The 21,052-nt window shown below is 42.6% G+C and overlaps 1 protein-coding gene across 15 annotated transcripts in view; it reads right to left on the reverse strand.

Moving 5' to 3' along the window:
- LOC118316480 (membrane-associated guanylate kinase, WW and PDZ domain-containing protein 1) overlaps positions 1-21,052 on the reverse strand; it is an 83,088-nt gene that overhangs the window by 57,784 nt on the left and 4,252 nt on the right. For all 15 annotated transcript variants that reach the window (XM_047330745.1, XM_035644327.2, XM_035644328.2 and 12 more), the window contains exon 2: positions 880-996. In XM_047330745.1, the coding sequence (XP_047186701.1) occupies positions 880-996 (117 nt within the window). The remainder of the gene's footprint in view (positions 1-879; positions 997-21,052) is intronic.

Here is a 21,052-nt window from a genome sequence, read left to right on the forward strand (position 1 = left end):
AGACAGCCAGAGACTGAGCGGCGGAGAGTGGGGAAGCAAAGGCCCGAGAGCGAAAAGAGAGAGGGGGAAGAAAGTATTAATCTTTTCTAGAAGCCACGTTTTATTAGGCAGCATTACAACGCGAGCACATGAAAACAAACACACACAGTCACACAGGGGGAAGTGGCCTTTTTAAATGAGTGATGATGTGATCCTTTCCTCGGCTGATTAAATCATGTCTATGCATACGAGTGGTAATCAAAACAGTTCCTCGGGGAAGGGGAGGCGGGAACACGCCACGCGCTCTAGATTCCTTCAAACTCTTCCAGTCTCAAGCTTTGTTGCCATCACAACTCAAGCAAAAGGTTTAAAAAAACGAGAAACAAAACAAAACATGTCATGAGTACAGTAGGAGAATGAACCGAGCAGAGCTGGACTGTGTCACCCAACTGCAGATCATGACGTGACAGAGCCCAGCTGTGGGGTCTGGCACGGTGCCGGCTGTTTGGCTGGAGCCACGCTTTTTTTGTATATTTCACAGCCACGTGAGTCAGCTGCAAAAACGGTGCTCCGCTGCGGTCAAGACACGAGTGGCTTTAATGAGCTGGTGCGTGTGAACGCTTGTTTTAGTTTTGTTTCCTTTGTTAGATTCAGAAATGGTGAGGATTGTAAATGATGAAAGGAAAATGAAGTGTAACAGAATAATCTAGTGAGCGAGAGCGACGTGGAAGGATTAGATTAATAGGAGATGAAACAAATGAGAAAAGAAGCCGAAGTAAAGTGGGTCATTGTGTTTAAGATACGGAAATGATGCTAACGAGTGGTTAAAGACATCACTCTTGAGCCAGATGACCCCGATTTAGGCATCCACCGTCTCATTGGCGTAATATTGTTACTCACAAGGCACAGCGTGGCGATACAGATTGGCTCGGATGATCTTCTGCAGCTCATGGTCAGGCGAAGCCTTTTGAAACCTCAAGCTCAGGTAGTGCTTCAGATCCTTGTTGAGCTTGTGACCTGGAAACGGCAGATAGACAGACACAGTTCAAGTAAGCAAACCTTGACGTGGAAAAACCTGGTTGTCTCTTTGCTGTTTACATGCACACTGACCAAAAGCACGGTCACGAAAGGCCGTGACATTTCCCCTGTTAAAATGCTCCAAGACACTAAAAGACAAGGCCATGTTGTCATCTTCCTTAGACAATTTAAAAAGACACTAGACCTGTAGTAAATTAATTCATCAGTTTAAGATTGTTTGCACATAAATATAAGGAATGGATTCAAATTTGACTTTATATTTATCTCTGCAGGTGATGCAACAAAACCAAGAGTCAGTCATTTCAGCTGCTTCAGGCACAACAAGACTTTGAGCAAAATGCCAATTCACAGTTGAGTTGATAGCTGAATGGTTCGGGCGCATCCGGCTCGAGCAGCAGTTTCCCGGTTTAACTCCCGACCAGGCAGACCATTTGCTCTGTGTCATTAATTGACTCTTTCACCCTGTTTCCCGTCTCTCCTTCACTATCTCTATCCAAATAAAGGCCATGCTAATTCAGGATCAAGAAAAGTTTTAATATGAAGGAAAATCTTTCGTAAGTAGCTTTGGTAAATAGCAAAGCTCAACGACACTGCAGCTGTTTTATCGCTGACAAGACTTGATGCTAACTAGTGTCCGGGCCATGCCAGTGGCTCTGTGAGCCTTAACTCTACTGCTAAAAGTTAAAAACGTGAACCTGCCAGAGGATAACACAAACATCACCAGAGCCATTAGAATTCATCCAACGTTTTATTGCAAACCATTAAACAGTTTTTTGAGACATTTCAGTCTGGACAAACTGACAGACTGACCGAGTGGCAAAGGAATCGGCATCATCTCACTCAAACAAGAAACATGGTAACAGGAAAAATGATACTCAACCTACTGGATTTCATTTCCAGCTCCTACAGCATCAATGTCATTGTGGTAACAAATAAACCATAACCAGTGCAGGTGTAGCAAAGAAACACAGTACGTAGCGGGATAGTTAAAGAGAAATGAAGAGGTTGAGGCAGGTTTGGGTAATTGATTAAAGGAGTCCCTGATTGGCTGGAATTGCCAGGCTTACTCATCATCCAACCAATCGGAGGTGTTGATGCTGCTGGCTGAGTCTGAGCAGAGCTCAGGCGTTCACAATGGGGCCAGATGGTCAGAGCTTGCTCTCACGCCAGGGTCTCATTTAGGACCATTTAATGATCTCCAAATATATCACCCATGTCTGGGGGAGCTGGCAGGCACTTCTGAGGGGGGGGTGCCATGGCCTCCTGTCGGCCCCTGAGCCACAGCGGAGGAGTTCCTCCTGGCTCCGTGCTTCAGGAAGACAGGGTCAGTGTGCTGATATTGAGTTATTGGATGGCATCATATCCATGAGCGAGGTAAACGGTAGCTACAAGAGGGATTTGACCAAATCGTTCACATTTGATTTAAAGTGGATGCAGCGATGTGAGGACTGTTAAACCTCCGCCCACACCGCCATCAGAAGTGTTTTCAGACCGGGAGGTGGAGGATGAAGGACAAATGAATACATTAGACCTCAAATATGTTCTCTGGAGTCCAAGTGGCTCATGTTATGTATTAACATTTTAGCAAGAAAAAGATTTAAATATTATTATTTTTACATTAAAAAGTCAGACAGGATTATTCAACATTTTGTTTTCTTGCTGAGAGTTAGTTGAGGAGACCAAAAACAACTCCAATGCTGTAACTAGTCCTTCTTCTCTTTCAACACTTGCCAGCACTTCTAAAGCTAATAACTACACCATGCCTCACTAGTTTAATCAGAACAATAATCCAAGGTGCAAAAACAACATTTTTTTCTATGAGGTTACCAATGAGGTTATGCACGGCACAATTTCTTGGCAGGTACCTAAGCCAATATTCCAGTTTTCATGCTAGGCTAAGCTAACCGGCTGCTGTCTCCAGCTTCATATTTACTGTAGAGACGGGGAGGCTGTTTTTTCTGCCAAGAAGTGGAGACACTGGTTCTACTTTGCTGTATTTTTCAGTCTCTCAATGCGCGTGCACACACACACACACACACACACACACACACACACACACACACACACACACACACACACACACACACACACACACACACACACACACACACACACACACACACACACACACACACACACACACACACACACACACACACACACCCTACTGTGTAATTCAGTGCAAGCAAAGCAGAGTCAGGTAATTGTTACCTAGCAACCAGCCAGTGCTGACGACCATCATTACGGTCCCTGCTAGGCAGGCAGCCGGCGGACTGCAGAAGGACAAACAGAGACAACAGCACTCACTCTCTCACTCTCTCATTCCCTCCTCGTTCTCTCTTTTTCTCTCTTTCTCTTTTAACCCAACCGGTCGAGGCAGAGAACCGCACCCCATGAGCCAGGGTCTGTTCAAGGTTTCTCCTTTCCACGGCACTTTACACCAAGTGCTTGCTCATGGGACAATGCTGGTTCTATGTGAATAATATGAGAAAGACTGCAATCTAGATCTGCTCTGTATGACACGTGCCCTGAGATAACTTGTTATTCGGCGCTATATAAATAAAACTGACTTGACTTGACACTTGCGCGCGCACACACACACACACACACACACACACACACACACACACACACACACACACACACACACACACACACACACACACACACACACACACACACACACACACACACACACACACACACACACACACACACACACACACACACACACGGCTCATTTATATAAACGCCTCATCGGAAATTAAACATGATCGGATCACACGCTCATACATTAGTGTTTGCGTTCACAGTCGTGTCAGTTTTGCTGGCTCAGATGCTTTCGCTGAGATGAGGAGCACTGTCAGGAACGAAACCCTCCTGTGGGTATGTACAGCTAGCAGAGGGCGGGCCGCCCAGGCGCCCTGCTCCATCAATGGGAAAGTCATCAAATATTCAATATTTATGAGGATTTAATCTGTGCGGATCAGAGATTACAATCACACCACTGTGGCAAGTGTTTCTGTGTGTGCACTTCATACGCCATTCACTTTTATGAACTAAACAAGTAGGAGTATTCTGCTCAAAATATCTGATCATTACAGCACAGTTTGACAGCTGCGTGATAAAAAAAAAGATCCTGATCCAAACACAGCGAATTCATGGTTTGATGGGATACATTTCGACCACATCCAGAAAATATGTTATTTTTAAATTCACTATAATGTTCTACGGCATTTGAGACATTGGAGTATAACAAAATATTTTTTTCCTTGGCCAGTTTAGAGTGGTTTCCCAGCAGCATGTAACAAAAAAAAAAAAAAATCAAACAAAAACAACCAGATGTGGTGAGAAAACAGGAGATATCATCTCAGCGCAGAAACCACAGCGCTGCAGTTTCCCACAGATCTTTCAACAATGAACACAGCAAACTGTTCAATCACAAGGTGAATTGTTCAATTCGCATGTGTGCTGAATGGAGAGCCTCGCCTTGTGTACAATAAGATCCCAGTGACAATCTTATTCTATACACTAAGATTCTCACTGGCAATGTGCTGGGCATTCTCATACGCACATGCAGTTTGCCAGTTTCTGCTAATCCACAGCTGTCTCTTTTAATTATAATCTGGAATGGGCTGATTCGTCTCTTGGTGGATTTCTTTTACAGGCATGCATGCGTTTTGAATACAATAGAGTCTGCCTGCATGTGATGCTTGAATAATGAGAGTGACTTCTCAGAGTAGAGAGCTCTTTTATTGCAAAGAGACATCAGTCCATCAATATCATCAATATCAGCGTATCAATGCTGATATGTCCGTCTACAAAGACATGTAAATTAATAAAGTTACTATCTGCATATACAGAGAGTTGTTACCATTGCAAAAAAATGTACAGAAATATAATTACAAAAATAAGAAAAAAAAGAAGTAACGATAACTTCAAGTCATTAGTCTAAAATTTGTTAAGAAATTTTCTCTCTGCACAAAATTAATCTGTGATAATTATTTTAGTATTTTAAACCAAAAGGTCATAATTTCACTGTTAATGTATCTATGTACCTATCTAAAATGATAGATAAATAAGATTTGAATACTGTTTTTTCTTAGTGCCCTGTATTCTTGGGTGGTAAAAATTGATCATTTGAGAGTTTGGAGACGGGATATTCCTGCTGGTCACAACAATGAAATCACTCCACCCAGGGAAATCTGAGACACGGGAGACATATGCGTGTTGAGAGACGTCTCCTGGGAGCTGAGATGTTTGCGGAGCCGACTGGTAAAAGACTGTGTGCCAAGAGATCGGTGCTTTTCAGCCCTGGACGAAGGCTGAGGGGAGGTGTGTGAGGATGTGAGGCCCCTGTCCTCTTACAGATAGAGAGTGAGAGAGAGATGGGTTTAACCCAAATAAGAGTGGATTATACACATCCTCCATGCCTCCAGTCAGCATTACATAACCTTAAATCTAGTTATGCATCCCCGTCTCATTTTGGGACTGGGGGAGGGTGGGGTGTGTTATCAAACATCTCGGGTGATAATGGATTCACTAATTCGAATACATATTTCTGTGATACGCACAGATATACACACAAAACATCTTACTGTAAAGATATGCTTGTATGGAGTGATGTTGCCCTAAGAGCCATGTTTTAAAATGGTCTGGATGATTTTATCTCATGCAGCAGGTAATACGTTTTCACATTTTGAGAGAAATAGACAAAAACTACATTAAAACACGATGGCCTGATAGCAAGAGAGAACAAACATATGGTTGTAACTGCTTAAAACACCAGCAGAGTACTGTGCCAAGCAGCTGCAGCCGATAGTGCCACACAGCAGCTGCCACAACACATCACCACGAGTCAATCATGCCTGCGAAAATAAACATGCCAGGTGGTTATCGCTGCAAAACAGCAGAGCAACGTCCGACCAGCATTTGTGATTTGAAAAAAAATCAAATGATCATTATCTGTTTGTACAAGCAGACAAATTTAATCAACTGCTTGTAGAGAATGAATGTAAAGTTGAAAAAAATGCTTGTGTGTGTGTGTGTGTGTGTGTGTGTGTGTGTGTGTGTGTGTGTGTGTGGCTCCGTTCAGCTGCTGATTTGGATTCATCTCCCACCCTCTGGCTCAACACTGCCCTCTGTGTCTCTGAGCCTCGGCTCCTATAAGGCTGCTCCATGCAGGCCCGTTACCGTGGCAACCCAGAGCCAGCCAGTGAATGGGATGAGCCAAGTGTGGTCATGTGGGCTGCTGCCTCCCAGTGGTGGAACTGCAGCACACGATTTTGGAAGAGAAAAAAAAAGAACCAAAAAAAGACAGACCAACACGCGTGACATCAAAGATGTGATTCTTATCTCCCAGTGGATGCAGCGGGAAGAAAAAAAAAAATCTCCTTGTGATAGCCGCTATTGACTGAAGAGAAACCAGGACTGTTTATTCCACATAACACCACACATCAGTGGTGGAAAGTATATTTACTCAAGTACTGTTCAGCTGGGGTGAATGGTTATTTTTCCAATTTCAGATTTCTTCAGATTGATCAAATAAAACATCTCCAAACCCACCAGCTGTAATTTTAAAATGCTGTCTGCAGCACATTGCATTGATAATAATATTTCAAAAAGAGGATTCATTCAACATTATAATACTTTGAAACGGACCAATAGATTTTGATACTTCGAGTGCATTTTGTGGATTGTTCGTTCCTCCTCCCGACCACTGAAACGCACTTAAAACTTTCTGGCCTTCAACATCACTTTGATAGCAAACACAAGCCCTCCTTGACCATGCTATTACAAATAACTCTGACATAAAATATCAACACAACTGTTGTCTATCAAGATACAGACCACCGGTGTAGGTTCATACTGTCCACAGCAGGAAAATAAAACCTTAAATTACTATCTGGGAGAATGCTCCTCCGCAGCTTTTAAGAGACTAAATACTGCAACCAAAATACATACTATAAGATAAAATGAGCATGGGTACACTTTCCACTATTTACAATAACACAGATTCCAAACAAACATCACCTAAGAAAACGTCTGCATGTATGCATCCAATCCCTGTAGACGTCGGGCATTTCACCATCCTGTCTGTTATCACATTTAGATTAACAAGGCACCACTATGTCTGCATCCTTCTATCTGTGCTGTGAGCTGTTGCACAACAGGAGCAACAGGACACAGTTGCCGACGCAAAAAAATCCCACACTGATTATCCATTGCAGTTTAATTTTGACGAAGCCATCTCCTAAATCTTCAGGTTGCACTCGTCTACATCTCATAACGGCTCACGTCTCCAAAAGTTCCCGAACCATCCGAGGCCGGCAACACGAGAGCTCAACACAAAAACAAAGACAAGGCATTTCCTCCAGAGGACAAATAATATTGTATTTCCTCTGGCCAATTCCGAAATAATGACCGCCGAGAAGGAACTGGAAATGCTGCTTCTTAAACAGTAAATTCCATTGTTTCAGCAGCTTCCTGTGGCTCTCAGGACATCCCGTCAGTCAACACTGGACTCTCCAGTTACAGATGAGAGCATTTAACTGGACATTATCAACAATGTAAGGAGGGGGCTGTGTGAGAGAGGTGAACGATTCGGAGGGATGCAACGGACAAAACTAATCAACTACTCCTGCGCTCAGTGATGGGCTTCTCTTGGTGTGAACAAGTAGCTGCAATTTCCAGCTATTACGCAGCCATTACCCTGACTGAGAGACTATCACGACAGCTGATACAGAAGACATGATAATGGTATTAAACGTGGGAATCACTTGGGTTTTCTTTTCAAGTGCTTTGAGCACATACACTCTCTGTCTCCGTCTCTTATATACACATATATACAGTCACACATGCCTCCACACATATAAAACATCGATTATTTAGCGTCTTCTGCACACGTTCACCACTGAACAGTCCTGGGCCCTGCAATCAGAGGGGCAGGGGTGGAGAGGAAAAAACAACAATCACAGAGATGTCCACCGTAAAGCTCTGGACCGGTCCTCTGCCTGCTTCATCTATAATTACAACCTACATAACCAGCCACACCCAGGACTTCTTTCATGGTATTCCAACTATAAGCCTTCTCTCACTGGGAGCGGGGGGAGGGGGGCCACACTGAAGCCCTGAATGAAACAATAATATTCTGCAAACATCTTCCAACTCTTTTGGCTTGAGTCTTAACTAATACAACTGATTTACAATATTTCAGTCGAATGAAGTGGTACATGCTTTTTAATTGGCCTTGCAGGCAACCAATAGTCGAAATAGATTTCACTAGGAAGATCATCTCTCAGAGATTCAAAAGTAAATTGGGAAACTAACACCAGTTGAAAATATTTATTTCACGCCACACCACGCTTTTTAATATTATCTATGAATCTCCCAGTTGTTTTCTCACTAAATAGATGATTTTTTTGGTGACTCAAATGTGAAGCAAGAAATACTCACAATTGAGAAACTGGAACCACAGAATGTTTAGTGTTGTGCTTTAAAAATTCCTTCAATTCAGTCAACGCATCAATTAGCTGCAGACTTTATAAGAGAGAGAGAGAGAGAGAGAGAGAGAGAGAGAGAGAGAGAGAGAGAGAGAGAGAGAGAGAGACAGCAGCAGCAGCAGCAGCAGCAGAGGCGGTGTGTTCCGCTCCAGTGCACTGCATCTGTTCCTTGCTAAATATAACCACAGGAACCGAGGCCTACCGCTCCCTCTGCTGTGTTACAAGCTGAGTAGGCCAAAGGATGGCGGGAGAAAAACTGAGCCAGGAGGAGGAGAAAGAAGAGAAAGAAAAGGTTGGTGCGATTATAAAGACGAAAAGACAGAGGAGAGGGTTGAGAGGACAGTCAGTCCTGGAAGATATGGGCACCATCCCACCATTCTGCCAGAGCCCAACACATGTTTTCAACACATGGAATGATTCCTGTCACACACGGGAAGATCAAACTCAACATCATCCAGACGGCAAGATCTCTATTCTTATCCCCTTGGGTCCGTTTTTAAAGGAAAGGAAAAACACGACAAGCAGCTATTTCGATGTGTCCATTGTATTTCCGTCACTCCCGTGGGCAACACATGTAAAAGCACGGGAGCTCCAATCAGGCTGAATGCTGTCGCTCACAGAAGGCATCAAGCTGCCGCAGTGTGAACATGCCATCAGTTCTAACTGGTTGCCTCTGTTAAATGTCATTGCCCGCCTGGCCATCTCACACAAAGGGCCCCCCTGTCATTAAAGTCCCCTCTTTCACAGGAGCCGATGACCACGGGCGATGAGACGGAGATGAGATACACATCCCCCGTTCCTGCCTCCATCTTCTCCCCCTCCTTCCCTCCCTCCAACGGCTGCTGCAGCAGCAGACCGGATCACATCACCACAGGGACGAGTGTCATCACCAGGCAGCTCATATGATGAAAGTCTCAATAAAACACAAGACAAGAAATTATCACATTAGCCTTGGATTTATAGTTTATATATGCGCCTGGATGAAGGAGTGGAAACAGAGAAGCCTTTCCAGGGAGCGTAATCACTGCTAATTTTTACCTCGCGGGTTGTAATTGAAGGGGCTTCTAGTGCAAATGACGTGGCACACAAACAATCCAGCGGATCTGGTGGAGAGTCGGAGACGGGACTTTCGATGACCTATATATTTCTGAGCTCTCAGCAGACATTAATTAAGATATGGAACAACCACAAAAATAGCTGTTTCAACCAAGGGGCTATCAAACGAGCTGTGTTCAGGGAGATACTTGATAGACAAGACGCCCCACAAGGACATTCATTAAGTTAATCTGTCTTGTAACTTTCTTCAGTTAGTTTCCCAAATGGATGCTGCCACCGGAATCGCAACATCACAAAGAATTACAGCTTGTAAACTGGGGTTCAAGAAAACTGCTTTCACATTGACAGAAGTGTGTGAGAGCACACGTGCTCAGCAGAGTGACAGCTGCAGACCAACAGCTGAGATAAGATTAATGAGAAGAGGCCTTGGATGTCGGCCGCCAGCCTTGTTGTGATGCTGCAAACTTTCATAGGTGCAATTCAGTCCAAACCTATTATTCCTCAAAGCACATGCACAAGTTGAGTTTTATTCAGATACATAGATCGAGAGACAAAGAAACACAAAGGCAAAAAACCCATGAATGTGACATTGCTAATCATTAAAGGTTTAACCTGATGGACTTCATAGCATCTAGCAGCACAGATGAATTATCGCAACAAACTGATTCAGTCAAACCGACCTCACTTCCCCCTTCTCTTCCAAACAGTCTTCCAAGTTTGGATTGCCCATTCTAAGGCAACGAAAACACAATGATTCTTAGTTCCAATTGATTTTAGACGAATGAAAAAAATATTTATGTTTATTTTATTCCATTTCTACTAATAGAAAATCTAAATCTAAACACAGCAAAAAAATAAATGGTTTGGATCAAACCGGTAACCAATAATTGCCAACCAACGAAATAATCAAACAAACAGTAAGTCCATCAGCACAATCTGATGCCATCACGCGAGCCTCTATGTCCTGAATTGTTAAGGGCTTCTGGCTCTTGGTGATGCAACATTATTCATCAGGTAAATCTACCAAGCGTCCTCATGGGTGATGATATAACAGACGGTGTAGAGAACAGAAGTGTGTGTCCCTTTATGTAAGCGCTGTGCGTTAAACAGAAACATGTGGAAATGGACAGACGTCAACCTACAAAAGATTTTTAAAAAGTACAATGATAGAAAAAATACAAAACAAGACAATTAGATAAAATACACAAAGGTAATGATGTTTTCTGCAAAATGCTCACTGTGCCACTGCGCTTGGCATAAACCACTCACCATCATCAAACCATCAAATATCTGCCACTCAGATTGTGAGAAATCTCAGATTCTCCTTCACAGCAGGATAACACCAAACACACAGATTGAACGTGAGACATTTATGATGGAAATATGAACGGAGATAACCAACAAATGACGGACACAGAGAGAGAGAGAGAGAGAGAGAGAGAGAGAGAGAGAGAGAGAGAGAGAGAGAGAGAGAGAGAGAGAGAAACTGAATGATGAGATGAAGAAGTGTCGATGAGAAGTAGTGATTCCAGAAGATGGAAAGACCTTTGAAACGGTTTGTGCTTCCGCTAAAATTACGAATAGTTCAGTTCCAAAATTGTAATCATTTACCAAAGAGTGAAAATGACTTGTTTTACAGTTCCAACCTGTTCAAACCTGTGGCACAAGCTGAGATTCACTGCTGTTGACTTTTTGATGGGTACAAGACACAGGACAGGAAGTGTTGACAGTTTAAATATAGATAAAATAAACAGTTGTCTGAATCAGACATGATTACATCATCACAGTTAACATTAATATGTTGAGATCACTAAAATTAGATCAGCAGCTGCCGATGACTCATCGCAATTCTTCTTCTGTGTTATGCGAGTGTTTTAACGAAGCACTGATTCGCTGCTTGATGTAACACATGTCAAGTCCTTGTCCTCTTGAGCTCTATCATACTAAGAGCCAGTTGTCACACAAAATGATCCTGTCAGGATACAAGATATCACTCAGAATTAGGATAATTGATAAAGGGATCGGATGGCACAACACAAACAGTCAGCTGGTCCCGTGTAGGTTTTAAAATGGAGTCAGTTTCTCGAACATATAAATCTTTTGTCGGCCCTTTTCCAGTGAAACCATTGCTCCACTGAAGGCTATTGTCATTTGAAAGGTAAAGCACAATTAGTGATTCCTTCCTTCCCACGTCCTTCAAACTACACACTACATGAAAGAAAACCACCAGAGCTGGAAAGGCAATGACAATAGGACTGGACAATTTCCAATGCTTACCCAGGCATATTCAAAGCCAGTGTTGAGTTCAAGGTCTTTAAGAAGGAAGGATGTGTATCAATTAAAGCCAAACATAGTGAAGACCTTGTACCTTTTTTAAAAAGCACTTCCTGGTAGAGTCAGCGAGAAAGCTACAATCCACATGGCAGGTTAGGACTAGTAATAGAGAGGATTTTCTTATTTTTACATCTTGTGCAACTTTGTGTAACTGCTGAAATTCACCATGATTATCTATCCTCTGCAGGCAAGTTTTGTCCATGAATGAACACCCGCATATGCTTCACCAGTCAAAAACCACCAACATAAGACCAGCAAAAAAGGCCCCAGCACACTCTCAGCTGGTCATCGACAAGTTGACCAGGAGGATGGTCCATGCTGGTGTCCTGCTGCCCACTTGCAAAACCAGCTGATGACGCAGAGTTTGCCAGTAATGCATGCATGTGGTTGGTGTGTTTCCATTGTGCTCTCTTTGAATCCTTTCTTGTAACTAAAATCAAAAGGTCAAAACTTTATGTCACAGTTGACAGTCAGTTTATTTACAATTACAAACCTTTGTGCCACAACAGTCTTAGTACCATGGCAGCACAAAGGGCCACGGAGTGACCACCGCTGAAGTGGCTCCAACATCAGCTGTTTGCTCGTTTTACTATGAAAACAGAACAAGTCATGTAGAATTACAACCTGCAACATAACTTCCAAAAAAAAAAAAAAGGTTTAAAGGGCCGCACAACATATTAAACTTAACAGCCAGGCTTTTGGAAATGTAGTTATTACTTTGTTTACAATATCTGATAATGCTAACTTGAGCGGCTTTGTTTGGTCATTCACGATGCTCCAAGCCTCTGACGTTCAATATTTGGGAGTTGGCTGCCAAAAAATCATTGCACCCATGAATTACGGCGTCACAAATCAAAGACAAACAGTTACCACACACAATTTCCTTGAACACACCGAGATGGAGTGTTTTCGGAGCAGTTCCCTGGCTGCAAATGCTTCAGCAGGGGATGAAAACTTCAGCAGGACCAAATGCTCTGTGTGCGAGCAAGTGCCGCATCTCTGCTGGGAATTCATCTTTCCCAAATGGTTGGAGGCCGTCAGTTTGCTGACACGCTCACAATCAAAAAAACGCAAGAAAAACCACCAATATCAACATTACATTTCCTTGAGCTCTTCTCACTGTGTTAAATTGTCGTCCAGTCTCCCTTTATCTCACCCTAACAAATGACGGTTCAAACCAAACAGTCCTGTCCTCTATCCAACTCAGCCTGACTTGCCTAGCGCAAAGTATTTCTCTTCTCTGATACACACGCGCCCCCCACCACCACACCTCACCCCTCAGCGCAGCCAGACGCTGCCAACTTCTGACGAACAGCTGCAGCCCAAGGTCACTCCCTCCCTTCGACCGACAGAAGCTTGTGAACCGTCGCAGACGCAAACAGAACAAATCTCCACGTTGTTTAAGTTGGACAGTCATACTGTATCTGCTTTGGCTTTGAGGAACTTCAGACACATATATTTACCTTTTATCATCTTGTTTGATGAGTGTTTTAAAAATACACCTCTGTTATCTGAACACATTTCGGTCAAATTACGGCGGTGACGGTTTACTGATCAAACAGACTCCGCTACCGTATATGACCTCACACTGAAGCTCTATATTGAGAACAGAGACAAACATAAAATGATTTTTAAAGTAAAGCTCAAAGTAAATGTAGCTGCCACAACTGTAGCTGCCATCATTAGTTGTGAGACAAGTCTAAATTTGCTCTGAAAATGCAGTGATTCATCGCCACAACTGGAAGAAAAACAGCAAGGGACTGATGGGTGGAGGCATGTGTCAGATCGTGGTAGATTTGTTTACGAAAGCGGGCCAATGGACTGAAGCGTTTCGATTGGAAGAAGTCTCTTGTGATGTGTTAAATACTGGTGATGACCAGATAGTCAGACATGACTTGTATAGAGTACAATAGAAGAGACGGAGATTTTAATTAGTTCGAAAAATAATTGTGATTATTGCTGATGATCAATAATTTTTTAACCTGTAATAATAGGGGGTTTTTTTGCCACTTGGGGGCATCAGAAATCAGTTTTAAATAAAAATGTCCTCCTGTAAAAAATAGTGCCTAGGTCGTCTGTGCAAGCAGATGTAAACAGATTCTACATTAGGAGGAGTAAGTTGGGTTGTTTGGTTTGACAAAAAAGGACTTTGACATTGACCAATGTTCATTTCCCATCTCAAGCAATGAAAGTTCCACAACCTGTAGTTTACATTCGAGGACGAAGTAATGAAGTCAATTCCCTCACAACACAGAGGGGAAAAAAATAAAAAACAAGAAAAGACCAAGTTAAAGGGGCAGTAAGCGATTATAAAGCAATACACGTTCTGCAAAAATCAGCAAATATTTCCTCACCGTCCGTAAGCTGTCGCTTTTGTGTGTGCGCCCCCGAAAAAAATCTGGGTTTTCAGCGCAGACCAGGCTCTGTAAATCGGAAACAAAAAAATGGCACCACACAACAATGTGAATGCAGTTTGGTGGTTAGTGTGTCGGAGGTCGCGGGTTAGGGGCCCAGCCAGAGCAGTAAAATCACAACAACAAAATCGCTTCCTGCCCCTTTAACTCCCTTCCTTACATTGCAACACAAAGGCAGCGCATATCATGTGTAGCAAAAACGTCATTTCAGAAAAGAAAATAAGAAAGCTGGTCACAGTGGTAGCAGGTTGGGAATGGATCGGCCTGTTGTGCCAGTTAGAAGAGAGATGACTTCAAGCTGTGCGTACAGCTGTTGACATACGACACATCCATCACACAGCGTGAAGCTGCTAAGCACAGGTCGTCGGAGGTAGGGTTGATTTCTCTACATTGGAGTTTTGTCAGTTGTTCTATGATAGTAGCTATAACCTTTATTGTCATTATCTCCTGCAGGATAATACACAAGCAGAGAGACTTCCCTTACAACATTAATAACCTTCGTTGTTTTAGGCTTCTTATTTGCTACTGTGACTAACTGAAACCACCACAACCGGAACCGTCTTCAAGCTTGTTGACAGTAATGACAATATCAGAGAGAGGAAGCCGCTTCCTGCAAAGCTGCTTTGATTTAGACGTCCACCTGCCACAAATTGCAGATATATGATTGGGAAAACACACACACACACACACGCACGCACGCACGCACGCACGCACGCACGCACGCACGCACGCACGCACGCACGCACGCACGCACGCACGCACGCACGCACGCACGCACGCACGCACGCACGCACGCACGCACGCACGCACGCACGCACGCACGCACACACGCACACACACACACACACACACACACACACACACACACACACACACACACACACACACACACACACACACACACACACACACACACACACACACACAGCTCATAAAGGTGTTTGAACCACCTGTTTGTAGTTGTCAGTCCTCTGGTGTGATTTAACTTTTTCACCTTTTCCGGGGTGAAAATTCCGGGAAGATTAAGATCGTGGGAAAACAACTTGGGCTCCTCTGAAACTCAAGGATCAAAGTCGGCTCTGTTGTCTGACTCAAGCTTCTGTGTATATGGGATGTGGAGTAACATTGAGAGGAGCACCACCAGCTGAAGACAGATAATGTTAAAACCATATGATATTATAAGTGCCCAAACAATTTATCTGTTGGCAAAGAAGAAGAGAGAGTCAGACATATCATCAGTGTTTTTGTTTGCTGATATGAGGCGATATGAAAACATTTATTTTTACAGAATAATCAATGTAGAAAGGTGTGCGGATGTGATTTGCTGGAACAGATAGACTGGCAACATGATGACAAACCTTGCCATTGATCCTACATGTCTCTGGACTCTAAAGGAGAGATGTGACACCATTCTCTCCATCATTTGGGATTTAAAGATGGTGGACAGCGCTGTTTAAAAATTATGTGAAAAAAAAAATTATGTGAATCATATGCTATGGCTTATGCAGCCACAGCATATGATTCACATAATTTTTTCATACTCCTCAAACCATTCAGTGAGGCCTCGTCACCTGTCTGTTTTTTGCCTTTCTGAGTCTGATATTTAGTCTGTTCGGGTTTTGGGAGATGAATAATCATTTTGATGCTGAATCCAACATGTCATAAACTTCATGTTCGTTGATTATTGTTGGTGAAACCATCTTCTAGGTGAACTATGGGATACACTCACCTCTGGATACTGCTTTGAAGCAGTATTGGGAAAAGGTCACTTAATGTGGATTTAAGTGTCTTCTGACATGGGACACAGTTTTTTCAGTACTTTAAATAACCAAATAACATTTATCACATTGTTTTGTTTCCTTAAACTAAAACGAGTTACCATGGGCATCATGGTAGGTGATTCTACCACAAGAGGGCTCTGTTAATGAGATTTAATCTTAATGGACAACACCACTTTCACCTGAAACATCTGAGCAATACAATAACCTTGTGTGCTTGATGTTTTGCATGAATAAAATGTGTGTTTTTCTGTTCACCCGGCAACTGATACCACATCACAACTGGGATCCAGCTTAAGACAAGTTAATGAAAGCTTTGACATTTTCTGTGATATGCTCCTTCGGAGGGCGTGAAACTTTCCCAAGAACCAACCTGAGGGACACAGGAAGTGATGCATTTTCAAAAATTCAGAGGCAACAACAGTGGTTTGATTGCGGATAAGATAAGAAGGTCCACTAGAATAAACTTAAGAATAAACTTAAGAATACTTTTTCTGCACTGCACAAACAAGCAACACTAGAGAAAAAGATATTGGATGGACTTTTGAGTCTAATGTAGATTAACTTGTACAACATTGGATCACTAACCTTGAAACAATATTAACAAGCAGTGTCCTACCATTAGAAAACCTTGACAGCTTTATATCCTTTAACAGCACTGGTGCAGCCATCACTGCAGTACAAGTCGGGTAAAGATAAGCGTTACTCATGAACTAAATCAAGCTTTTTTTCTACCAGTTATTGAAAGAAAGATTACTGGAGTCGATATGTAGGGTAGCGTCTTTCAGATTATACAGCAGTGTGAACATTAGTGTCAGGATATCAGATGATAGAGCATAAAGCGTTTTATACACTGGTAAACGGAGCAGGGTCGGGTCAGCCTCAAGAGCTTATGAGCAACCTGAATCTCTGGAGATTGACAGACTAGGAGGAGGGGAGGGATAGAGAGATCAGCAGCATGGGAAATCCTCTAAGGATCATCAGCAAAACCCTTCTCCTCGGCTCAACAACACACAGGGGTTCTTGCAATAAGAATAAGGTTACAACAGTAGCAGCATTTTATTCTACAAACACTCAAACTGAGCACAGATGATTCGTTTTACAGAAATATTTTAAACTCCTTCACCAGATCGTGAAAAACTAGCTTGATGACAGAGGAGCTTTGGGGAAATTAGAATGTTTGTGACTCTGTATGTTATTTGCATCTGAAGGGAAGGTGTAATTACAGAACCACAACAAAACTAAAGCGACAGACTAAAAGTAGAACTATGATTCATGTGTATAAAACAGAGCCTGTAATGGTGCACAATCCCTTCCAGATGTGTGAATGTAGAGGGAGCACAGCTTAAATGTCAATTTATCTCCACTATACGAGAATCTCTTGTAGTGTGCCTGTGCGTGTCTGTGTGTGTGTGTGTGTGTGTGTGTGTGACTGACTTAGTAGGAGCATGTGTGAGTGTGTAGGTCACAGCCCGTTCATTTAAGTACAGCAGAGAGAGAATGCCTACGACAAGCTCTTAAAGCCGAATCCCAGTATTATTTTTTTTACTGGATCACCTTATTAAAACCAGCATAATCTTGCAGAAAGGAAAAACCCTCAACAACTGCACAGAGACAAAAACAAATGACATGACCATTCACGTACATGTGCATGGCCACGTAAATAGTTGCATATTGCTCGAATGATCACAGTTTCTGCCCATCCAGACTCAAAAACACCTCATTTAGGAGTTTGGCGAGGACTGTTTTCTTTTAACTTTTATTTGTTAATTATAATGGGTATAATAACAGTAAATTGTTGACATTGTGGGTTCAACCATCAATTTCACTTTGCAGTGACCTTGCCATTTTTCATCTATAACCTAAATTAATACAGTTGAATTTCACTTCAACTGTTGTCTTTTGTGCTCTTAAAGAGGAGCCATTGTCTCTACATACAGTAAATGCCACTTTGCTGTAAACACGTATCAGTTTGAGATGAAACCTTATGCATATAACCTGCCAGAGAGAAAAACATACAGTGGTCCACAAACCCTGAGGGCTCTTCATGTTTTTTTACTGATAATGGAACTCAAATGAATGTAGATGAGTTTCCTTTAATGAGCCCATTGTACAGGCGTGGGTCTACTCTCTTTTATGAGGTGGAGTACTCTTTTCAAACCCAGGTCATCACTATGAGAAATACACAATCAGACCACACTGTGATTCAAACTGAAACACAGCGGAATTATCCCCTCAATGAAACACTTATTTATCTGAATAGACACACAGGGTCACATTAGACTCCCTGCCTCCCTCTGGGGTAAACCTGTATACTGCTGCACCAATTAAATAATACCTAATGTCTACATCCAGCTTCCCCACACACACACACACACACACACACACACACACACACACACACACACACACACACACACACACACACACACACACACACACACACACACACACACACACACACACACACACACACACACACACACACACACACACACACAGCGGACTTCTAGTCATCCATTTGGTATACACTTGACCAACCAGAGGCTTTGTTAAAGACTTGTACCAATCAGACGCTGTGTTGTCCACTGGTCGAAAAAAACAAAGATTTTACAGTGAAAACAGGACCTCTCACTCCTCCTGTTTACACCTACTACTACTACTACTACTTATTTGTAGAAAAATGTACATAACTTTTGATTTGTATTGGTAAGAACGTTTTGAATTGTTTTCCCTATACCCATCAGTGGTGTGTCATTATAATGAATGTCTGTGAGATTAAATTTCTGTTTGTTTTTTCTTCTGTCTTTATGCTCATCTAAGTATTTATACCTTCATGTGATATCACTGAAGCATACACATTCTGATAGCCTAGGTTGTCCTGAAAAAAAAAGATGTATAACTTGACAGTACATTACAGATGTATGAAAGTCTCTGAAATGCACATCAGTTTGTTTACATTACATTTACATTATTAAACCTTCGCTGGTTTGCTGGCAATGATAGGTCACTTTACAAAGGTAAGACAGTCTGTCTGACCAGACATATTCATGAGCAGTAAAAAACTGCTGTATGGACAGTTTCTTATAACGTCAAAGTCTCATTCAGAGCACACGAAAAGATATCATACAAAAACTCTAAAATGCTGAACTGCTGCCTAAAACACAGTGCAGTGCTCATAAAGCCATGGTGGTTGAGGAGGTAAAAGGAAAAGGCGGAGGCTTCACAGAAGAGGAGAAGAAATAGCTGCAGGATTCATGTCACAAGCCTTTGACAAACCTTTCAGGGATGTTACTCATGCAGCTGCACTTAATCAAGTCTGACAAAGTCCTTATACTTGAGAAATTGTAAGGAACTTGCATTCTGGGACAAGTACATCTAAGAAAAGATGTTTGTCTGCTAAGTCCTCACATCAAACTAAAAAAATGGAGGAATCTCTGTTTGTCCGTCCTTCAATTGTCTCGACAACTGCCCAACTTACTGACCTCAAACTTCTCGTGTGTATTGCAGAGGAGCTAGGGAAATGCAGCATCAACTGTTACATCAACTGTTTGCTTTTTGCTGTGCGGTCCAGTGTTAGGTCAGCTATTAGTGACCCTGAGGTTGGTGCACATCGAGTTTGGCTCGGGGAGTCTTAAGCAGGACAGATGCTCACTATCCTGGATGTTTGAATGATTAGACAGATGGTCAGCCAAATCACTATACCACCCTCACTCGCTGGGGTGAACAGGGTGGAGGGAGAAATCAAGACGTGACCAAAGAGGACAGCGGGGGGGGGGCATAAAAGTCTTGCCGTTTCATCAGGGTGTACCAGTGAACTCCTGGCCCGACTTCTCAAGAATGCCTGGCATCCAACAGGCTGCATTCGCTTTGGCTGGGTTCGACTGAATGCAAAGATCTAAGGCGACCAGGGGCCATTTGTCCCGGAGTTCAGACAGACCCCCGACCAAACCAACCCGTGATCAGAGAACCATAAACCTCCGGACACTTCAGGTGCTGGAGGGGTTTGTGCTTTACTCAAAAGATTAAACAAACATCAACAGGCACTAATAATGTCCGAGTTGTAAAACAAAGCAACTAAAGCCGTGTTATTCACGGCTGTATCTTGATTTTGTCATCAGTGTACAAAATATTTCAGGGCATGAACCGTTTACTAAAGCACCATCTTTGCACCTTTACAGGCACGTCACTGTTATCGGGTGCTCAACAAATTAAGCCAGAACAGAATGACTGCAGAACCTTTCACCTGGGGGCTGCTGATAAAAGATAAGCATTACACAGGTGCTTCACAGTCCCCCCTCTTTGTACTTTAACCTCAAAATGATGCCAAACTACAAATCTATTCATCATTCACCTGCGCCACGGTAAACAAAGCACAATTGATGTGAGGTAATCGCAGCCCCATTGAAAGGGAAAAATAAGAACATGTTGCACAGTCTCTGAGTGTGTTTGTCTTTAATTTGCACTTTGCGAGTGTGTACTTTGGTTTGAATCTGCCAGAGGTTGTCTGTGAAGCATTCCTCCCGGGGGGGGGGGTTGTTGCTGCGGGAGAGTCAATGGGGGGAAGGGAGGGAGAGACATTAGGTTCTAGCTCATGATACTGTAAGAGGAAAGAGGGACAGGTGCATGCTGTTGTTCTGAAAGAAAATTAAGGCAGGAAGTCAAACATGCTTCTAATAACTAATGAACCTTCCTGAGAATGATCATGTTTTTTGCAGTAAGCCCATGGCTACAAAGCAAACAGGAGCTGCTAGTAGCTAAATCAGCATCATTTCAAAGGTGCCAGTTTGCCAAGATGAAAACAGTTATGAAGCTAAAAACTGTTGTTGCCCACGGCGAAAATTACAGACTCCATTGTAAAACTATACTTTCTGTTAATGCCCACTTCATTAGTCGTCTCAGATGCGCAGTTGTTCCAGTATTGTGGTCTCACAGTGTCAAACTTTGAAAA

The sequence above is a fragment of the Scophthalmus maximus genome, chromosome 3 (genome assembly GCF_022379125.1).
Source record: "Scophthalmus maximus strain ysfricsl-2021 chromosome 3, ASM2237912v1, whole genome shotgun sequence".
Taxonomy (NCBI): Eukaryota; Metazoa; Chordata; class Actinopteri; order Pleuronectiformes; family Scophthalmidae; genus Scophthalmus; species Scophthalmus maximus.